The following is an 8599-nucleotide window of genomic DNA, read 5'->3' on the forward strand; positions in this document are numbered from 1 at the left end:
CGCACTGCACCGATTCTGTATACTGTACACATGAACTGGGACAATTTTGTTCCCTAAAAGTGAAAGTTTTTGTTACTCACGCTAAAGAATTTTGTTGTTAGTTGGTTCTGCAGTCCAGAGTTTTAAATTTTTCAGTTACAACAGTGCCTTACTTAACTTAAACTGAACACCCTGCAGTTTTGGCGGCCGCTGGGCAATGGTCGCGTTGTCTGGCCGCGTTATTCGCTTAAGAGACGCAAGTCAGGATGTCTATCTTGCTGGTAAAACGGGAAAGGCCTCAAAATCAGTTGAAACAAAACCCGAAACAAACGGTCGTCAAAAGCAGCAGGATGGAGAGGATGCAAGGACGGTAAGGGAACCTTCAAATACATATGCTGCAACTTGAAAGGGCAAGTTATTGTAAGTTATAAGAATCTCTTGCTCGTTTCTGATTCTATCACTGAAGGATTCCCTCGAGCCATTCGTTCGTACAAGTCCCCTGGGAGTGATTATGCTGGGAATGGCTTGCATCGGCCTAGTGCCCGTTTCTTTCAATTGTTTGTGTAAGTTTTCGAGGGATTCTTCACTCACTGCTTCAAGCAACCGAGCATGCTCTAAATAACTCCATTCAACTAACAGATAAGCCGCTTTTCTCCGTGCGTCGATCCAGCCTGGTTTATGCTGTGCTGCTGTATTCCATATTCTGCGTCTCTTACGCCTTCGTCTGGAGAGATCAGGTACATTATGAAAACGAGCCTATGCAGAGATACTTGCGTTCATCTATCTAACTCTCTTTCGTAATCCCAACATGTTCTTTTGTGTGCAAAAGTTAGGACCTTCTCTTAATCCGAGCACCAATTGGGATTCAAGGCTGTTCTCTTTGGAAGCTCTCCTAGCTTTGTTGCCTTCTGCTATTAGCCCTTGGGTCTGGATGTGTACAACTAATTTGCGAAAAGTGATGTGGGGCTTCGCGGAATATCAGGTATGAATATGGCATGCTAAAATAATTTTTCCTTAAGCAGTAGCGTTGTGCGCGCATCTTTTTTTTCTTTCAAAAACACACAATTAACCCTCTGGTCTGATGTGCCCCGGTAGCGCCGCATCTGGTAATGCGCATTAAAATGCGCATAAAAGGTAACGAATTATTACTGCATCTATAACGCACATTTAAGCAGATTTAAGTGGATTATAGCGGTACCGGGGTGGCCTTACGGTTCGGAAAGTCAAGGGGGGAAGGTTGCCTATACTTTCTCTGCCCGTTAGACAGAAGTTAGTTCTTGATAAAGTTTCTCTCTAATTTCATATGTAAATCTAAAATAAAAATGATTTTATTTGAAGGAAGCCTTCTTATCTGTTACTAACCAACATCTTCGGGACCGCTGGTCTTCCCGAGTTCGATTCTTGCGCGGTTTCGTGTTCGTTTTATTCGTGGTCCCTCTCCTGTTAATCATCGTTGGAATGATTGCTTCAAAAAAAAAAGAGGTTGGCTAGAAAGTTGTTCGTGCAAAGTATCTACATTTGCAGTTCTTTAACAAATGTGCAAAGTCCCATGATGGTTCATGGTACATGGAATCATTTTTCTAGCAGACCAAGTTTATCTCTGGCGATCTCAACGCATATGACTTGGACCTGTCTGTAAATGCATGGTACTACCTCCCCGCTGCCTACTCAGCCACTGTATCGTTTTTTTTGATCCTACTGTTCCACACCGCGTACTCCCTACAGCTGCGTGAGGCAGCCACCGCTCTCAGCGAGCACCTAAACCAGGTGAGTGAACTGCTGCACTCTAAATGGGGAGGGACAATATTTTGTTCCTAGCTAAGATGTGTCTTTGAGCACATCTTCATATCAGAGGCAAATTTGTCTGTATCGAAGTACAAATAATTGGACCTTGGCTGGGTACAAATGCTGTATTTTGTATGTGACGAAGATACGAATTTGTATCTGGTTTAGATGAGATGTGCTCAAAGACACATCTAGCCTACTTTCAAAAATTGTCCCTCGCCATTTAGTGTGTGGGGTGGGGTACATATCGCGCTTGATTTGGGGAGCAGTGGCTTGGTTCCCGAATGCATTATAAGACTCCTCACCCTAAGCGTTTTGGCACCACCTGACCCAGATGCGCCCGGGCGACACTGAGGGGGTGCGCCGTGCCCAAAAGCTCTGGGTCGGTCTGCGCGCGCTCTACAACGACCACCCCAGCTTGTACCTCCTGGACGTGTTCTACCTGACGCACGTCTTTCTCTTGATGCTGTTCTCCGTCTACTTGTGCTTCGCGCTACTGTGAGTGTACTTCCTTCAGCCTGTACTCCTGCAAATGGTTTCGATGTCGTTTTTCTTGTTTGTTCGCCCCTCTTAGGTCTCTTGGGGTGTTGGAGGCGGGTGCCTCGCAAGTCATGTGGATGCTTTTGCTGGCATTCGGGCTGTTCCAAGTGAGCAATAGGGCGCACGAGGCGGTGACTGCGGTACGTTACGAGACCCACAACCACTCACTGTAAATTTCTTACGAACTACACTGTAAAAAAATCAGTCTTGGAGACGGGGCCTGTCACGGCGTTCCGTACCCCACTTTTGGGAGTGATTTCCGAGAGCGGTTCAGAGATTTGCCGTACGTGTGGCCATCGTACCAACAATTTTTACATGGGCTAGCATAGGGAAGAGGGTACGGAACGCCGTAACAGACTCCGTACTCAAGACGAAGACTTCCGGATCAAAATTAACAGGACTTTTTACGTACCTTTCCGTACCCACGTTTTTTTTACATGGGCTCTTATGGGAAGAGGGTACGAAACCCAAGGTACGGAGACGCCGTAGGTTAAGTAAACGGCATATTTCCGTATGGGCGACCGTGATTATTTTTTACAGTGTATATAGGTTCGTAATGAAAACCAAAAAGTTCGTAGCTTACAAAGGTTTTTGGAGCGTTGAATTACGAACTAATTGTTCGTAAGCTTACGAACAAATAGTTCGCAAAGCAAACCGATTGTTCGTAAGACCCTGTCTAGCATTACACACAATCGCTTTGCGATACGAACAATTTCTTTGCAGTACAAAGAACGAAAATTGTTCGTAACGTTGCAAAGTATTTAGTTCGTAAGCTTTTTACAGTGCTCGCATTTGATTTTCCAATATATTGTTCTCTTATGCATGCGACAGATGCACGGCCCTGTGGTGTCTGCCCTGGACAAGCTGTCGATGGACGCGCATGACCAGGCTTTCTTCCGAGCGGTAAGTCGTATTATGGCTCAAAAACTTGACTGCTTTGTACTTTGAACTCAAACTAGGCGGGTGCTTACTTCGACTGCCGTCGCAGGTGACGCTCTTCTACAAGTCCGTGATTTCCCGGCCGGCTCGCTTGTCGCTGAGCGGGTTCACCAGCATCGACCGACCTCTCTTCGGCTCCGTGAGTATTTAGGTTTCAGCTGGCGGAAACGTCAGTCCTTCTCCTCATGCAATACAATTTCAGCGGGAACTTACTGGTCGCGCCCTTCGTGTCCCACACAGATCGTCTCCCTATCAGTCACGTATCTCGTCATCATGATGCAGTTTCGCTCGGACACGTCTCATCCTTCTTCACTGATAAATTAAGTGTTCAACTGCTCAACACCTGTAAGTGTGCAACTGCAAGTTGAATACTCGCAAGTGTGCAACTCCGTAGTCGTACACTTGCAAGTGTTAAACTCGGTAGATGTGCACTTGCAAGTGTGCAACTCCTCGGTTGCACACTTCCTTAGATTGGATGCTTACTGTGTAGGAAGTGTTCAACCGAAGAGTTGCACACTTGCAAGTGCACACCTGCTGAGTTGCACACTTGCAAGTATTCAACTTGCAGTTGCACACTTGCAAGAATTTAACTTACAGTTGCACACTTAGAAGTGTTGAGCAGTTGGACACTTAGTTTATCAGTGTTCTTAATGCCGTGGTTGTGGATTTTACTTTTATCCTTCTCGCCTGCGATCCCCCCCCCTTAATCCGTGCCTGACGTTGGTGCCCGTGCGACCCACACCCCCTGGCGAGCTAATAAACGGTTAAGGACGGTCCCATTTACAGGAAGAATTAAGGAACTCAGCACCGGAAACAGTTCTAAAATAACGACCAAAACAAGTGCAAATGAGCCTTTACCGTTACAAGGGTGGTACTTCAGGTCATTTACAAAAATAGGTCAGACAATCTTAATACACCCCAAAATTGCCAAGATCAGAGCAAGCTTAACAAGGTCTCTTAGCGCCTGATGGGTAGGCAACACACTGCCTTGTTGTGCATGCGTGTACTGCGGGCTGGCCTACCCTGAGCCTCGCAGGCGCCGAGCTCTCGTCAGTTTTGCCGAACGATCGAATGAATTTGAGAAACGGACGTACTTTCTTGACGAAGGCGATCCCTAAGAAGAACAAGCACAGCCAGTGCAGTGTAAAAATTTATTTCGGTGTGAGCGTCTAAGGCGCGGCTTAACGTGGACTTTCGTGGCGGCGTATTTTTCACTTATTGCCATACCTCTCATACTTATGAACGAATGGGCATTTTTTTTCAAATTGATCATCCGCTTAGGGGCCATCCATTAAGTACGTCCGAGCTCGATGGGGAGGGGGGGGTCTCTCAAAAAGGGATATCGATGGACCTGGGGGGGGGGGGGGGGCAACGGCTGTCCGGACGTCCGCTGTCTACATAGGATACGGGGAAAATGGGAATACTGTGAGCTGGGTTTCGACACTACCCCACGTCCGCAGGGATTAAAATCATTCGTTTTGTTGTTTTATTTAATTTTTTTTTTAAATTTGAACAAAGTGACTTGTTTTAATTTTTAAATAAATTGTTTGACACTCTAAACTTGATAAATTAATTAGAAAACATCTGAACGCCTTAAAATACCAAAACGAACAAATTTATTAATTTTAGGAGTACTTTGGTCAAAATGGACGTCCAAAGAGGGGGGGGGGGGTCATCGAAAACGGACGTGCATGGACAAGGGGGAGGGGGGGGTCAATTTGGGGTCAAAAACCGCGGACGTACTTAATGGATGGCCCCTTATTAATATAGCTTTACTTTATTACTCGCCGCAAATGCCATTGAAGGGGCCAAGGCCAAGAGACCATAGGCTACTTGGTGCACTTTGAACATCGACGCATAAACAGGGGGCTTGAAGCAGAACAACACGTAGACGTATTGTTATTGTTGCCTTTATTAATTTTAGTACTATTATAATAATATTAATTACAATTACATTTGTATATGTGGGCCGTTATTAGGGGGCAATTCCAGGAAATGTCCCCGCTTATTAGCCTCACCCCCCCCCCAAAAAAAAAACAACAAAAAAACTCAGCGGTTTTAACTGGACACGCGACGGCGTGACGTACTTGCTGAAACTACCCATCAACATAAACGGACACACAGTTTCTTTGGCATATCATTTTCAGCTAGGCGTTCTCGTGTCGCACGAGGGAGGCAGAGCTAGTGCTTGACGCTGTTGCTGATGCCCGAGAAGCGGTGCGCCCGCCCGCCATGGTCACCCTGCCCTCCAGCTTTTCCTGCGCCAGGTTCATGTGCTCGCTGAGATACGTGGCGAGCACCTCGCGGTCCGGTGGCCCCACGGGGTAAAACACAAGATTATTATTCGCAAAAATTCCCAGCAAAATTCCACAACAGCAGCAACAACAACAATAAACAAAAAAACTTGTTTGCGTTGATGGGCTGTAACAACAAAAAGTGAAAAATTATTTAGGTACTGAAATTGTATAAAGTTTTGCTTACGTTGGTCGTTGGTGAAGGCGGCAGCCCATACCTTGCTCGCTGAGAATGTAAGTAAGAGCCGTTCCTGGGCTCGATTTCTCCGTGGCTGTTGTTGTCCATGGCGTTGCCGACAAGGTGGACGTAGTTCTGAACACAGAGCCGGTTGGTGAGGTTGTTCGAGCTTAGCTTAAGACGGCGCCTGCGGCCGGCGGGGTAGGTGTCCACACGACGCAGTGGTGCGTTGCGCGGTGGCCTACCCCGCTCTCCACAGGCGCTCCGTTGCGCTCCCCGATCCGTCCTCACCTGGGACTTGCCGCCGGCGTGGGGGGTACACTCTTAGCGGTGCTGATGTAGTTGTTGATGAGAGCGATCTCGTCGTGGGTGCCCCAGAACAGCCAGGCCCAGTAGTGCTTGCCGTCGCAGTACTACGCGGCACTGGGCAAGGTGCCGTCGAAGAGGCGGGCGAGAGGACACGGTGATGCCCTTGTTGGTCTTCTGGTAGGCCACTAGGACTAGGTGCTGACGCCAGGAGCGCTGCGCAAAGCACCACGTTGAGGCGACACTGGGGCAACCGGAAGTGCATCCCACCGTGTAGCGTACTCACCGCGATGGTGCACTTGTGCAGCCAGGCGTTCTCCAACGTTGTCGAAGGCCCTGCGTGATATCAGGACCGTATGGAAGCGCATCGACACTCGGTGATGGTAACGGCTGTCTGCGCATGCAGCGCGGCGACCAAGCGTTGAATGTCAATGTAATGTCCATTTATGTACAACTTATTTGGTGTGAGGAGTTTCACTCTCCTAGATTGCGGCCCAGGCGCCACCTGGACAGAATCGATAGCGCTTGACTTCTTCACCTTTCATGAAGTACCGCGGTGACGCGACCACGGCCAGAGCCCTGCCGACGGAAATGAACCACCCGGACGTGTAAGTATTCCATTTTTTTTTTAATTTTTTGTGATCGTCGTTGAAGTTGGCCATGTTCTGAGGTTTTGAATGGCGCCCTATATAACGTGTGTCAGGGCTAAGACACAGCCCTAGGCGGGTTTGCCTACCGTCTGTTCCCGTAAGGCGCCATATTGGCCCGCCCCTCGGGTATACAAACCCGCAAACACTGTTGTGTCGAGGCCCGCGGGCACGCACCGCACTGCACCGATTCTGTATACTGTACACATGAACTGGGACAATTTTGTTCCCTAAAAGTGAAAGTTTTTGTTACTCACGCTAAAGAATTTTGTAGTTAGTTGGTTCTGCAGTCCAGAGCTTTAAATTATTCAGTTACAGCAGTGCCTTACTTAACTCAGACTGAACACCCTGCAGTTTTGGCGGGCGCTGGGCAGTGGACGCGTTGTCTGGCCGCGTTATTCGCTTAAGAGACGCAAGTCAGGATGTCTATCTTGCTGGTAAAACCGGAAAGGCCTCAAAATCAGTTGACAGTAAATCCAAAACAAACGGCCGTCAAAAGCAGCAGGATGGAGAGGATACAAGGACGGTAAGGGAAACTTCAAATACATGCTGCACCTTGAAAGGGCAAGTTAAGTTATGAGAATCTTGCGCTCGTCTCTGATTCTATGACTGAAGGATTCACTCGAGCCATTCGTTCGTACAAGTCCCCTGGGGGTGATTATGCTGGGAATGGCTTGCATCGGCCTAGTGCCCGTGTCTTTCAATTGTCTGTGTAAGTTTTCGAGGGATTCTTCACTCACGACTGCTTCAAGCAACCAGCATGCTGTAAATAACTCCATTCAACTATCAGATAAGCCGCTTCTGTCCGTGCGTCGATCCAGCCTGGTGTATGCTGTGCTGTTGTCTTCCACATTCTGCGCCTCTTACGCCTTCGTCTTGAATGAACAGGTACATTATGAAAACGAGCCTATTCAGAGAAACTTGCGTCTATCTACCTAACTCTCTTTCGTAATCTCAACATCTTCTGTGTGTTCTTTTGTGTGCAAAAGTTAGGACGTGTTCTTAATCCGAGCACCAATTGGGATTCAAGGCTGTTCTCTTCGGAAGCTATCCAGGCTTTGTTGCCTTGTGCTATCAGCCCTTGGGTCTGGATGTGTACAACTAATTTCCGAAAATTGATGTGGGGCTTCGCGGAATATGAGGTATGAATATGGCATTGCCAAAAGAATTTTCCCTAAAAAAGCAGTAGGGTTGTGCGCGCATTTTATTTTTCAAAAACTCACAATTCCATACCTTAGACTAAAAGGCACGCAATTCATCCGCCCGTTTCCCAAAGCACGCAGTCCAGCCGCTCGTTTCAAAAGACACGCAGTTCCTATCTCTCACGCAAAAAAGCCTGTTCGATAAAATAGCAAACTTCAGGTACTTGCGTTTTGCTGTTGCAGCAAACATATTTTTGTTTTAGCAAAAGATCTTGCTGTTTCAGCAAACAACGAAAAAAACTATTTCCTCTGCTATGGTCACAGATAAACGTTAAGAAGAAATGGCAAAAGGATATGTTTGCTACAACAGAAAAACGCAAATACCTGAAGTTTGCTATTTTAGCGAACAGGCTTTTTTGCGTGAGAGATAGGAACTGCGTGTCTTTCGAAACGAGCAGCTGAACTGTGTGCCTTTCGAAACGCGCGGATGAATTGCATTTTAGTCTAAGGTATCGAATTAACCCTCCGTTCAGGTGTGCCCCGGTAGCACCGCATCTGGTTATGCGCATTAAAATGCGCATAAACGGTAACGCATTATTACGCGCATTGCTGCAGCTAATGCAGATTTAAGCAGTTTTTAGTGCATTAGCGCTACCGGCGAGGCCTTACGGTTAGGAAAGTCAAGAGAGCAGGTTGCCTACACTGCCCGTTAGACAGAAGTTAGTTCTTGATAAAGTTTCTCTCTAATTTCATATGTAAATGTAAAATAAAAATGATTTTATTTGAAGG

General features: G+C 47.1%; 1 protein-coding gene and 1 long non-coding RNA gene across 2 annotated transcripts; both read left to right on the plus strand.

Annotated features, from left to right (window-relative positions):
• The first annotated feature begins 153 nt into the window (after positions 1–153).
• On the plus strand, positions 154–8145 carry LOC127749835 (uncharacterized). Its single transcript, XM_052269660.1, has 5 exons — positions 154–349; positions 7284–7380; positions 7459–7556; positions 7658–7810; positions 8095–8145. The coding sequence occupies exons 1-5, from the start codon at positions 197–199 to the stop codon at positions 8143–8145; spliced, it is 552 nt and encodes a 183-aa protein (XP_052125620.1). The 5' UTR covers positions 154–196.
• On the plus strand, positions 3135–3572 carry LOC127749830 (uncharacterized). Its single transcript, XR_008011378.1, has 3 exons — positions 3135–3207; positions 3293–3382; positions 3484–3572. It is a non-coding gene; the product is annotated as an uncharacterized LOC127749830 (long non-coding RNA).
• Positions 8146–8599: the final 454 nt, after the last annotated feature.

This window comes from Frankliniella occidentalis, unplaced genomic scaffold, assembly GCF_000697945.3.
Source record: "Frankliniella occidentalis isolate FOCC.00 unplaced genomic scaffold, Focc_3.1 Scaffold98, whole genome shotgun sequence".
NCBI lineage: Eukaryota > Metazoa > Arthropoda > Insecta > Thysanoptera > Thripidae > Frankliniella > Frankliniella occidentalis.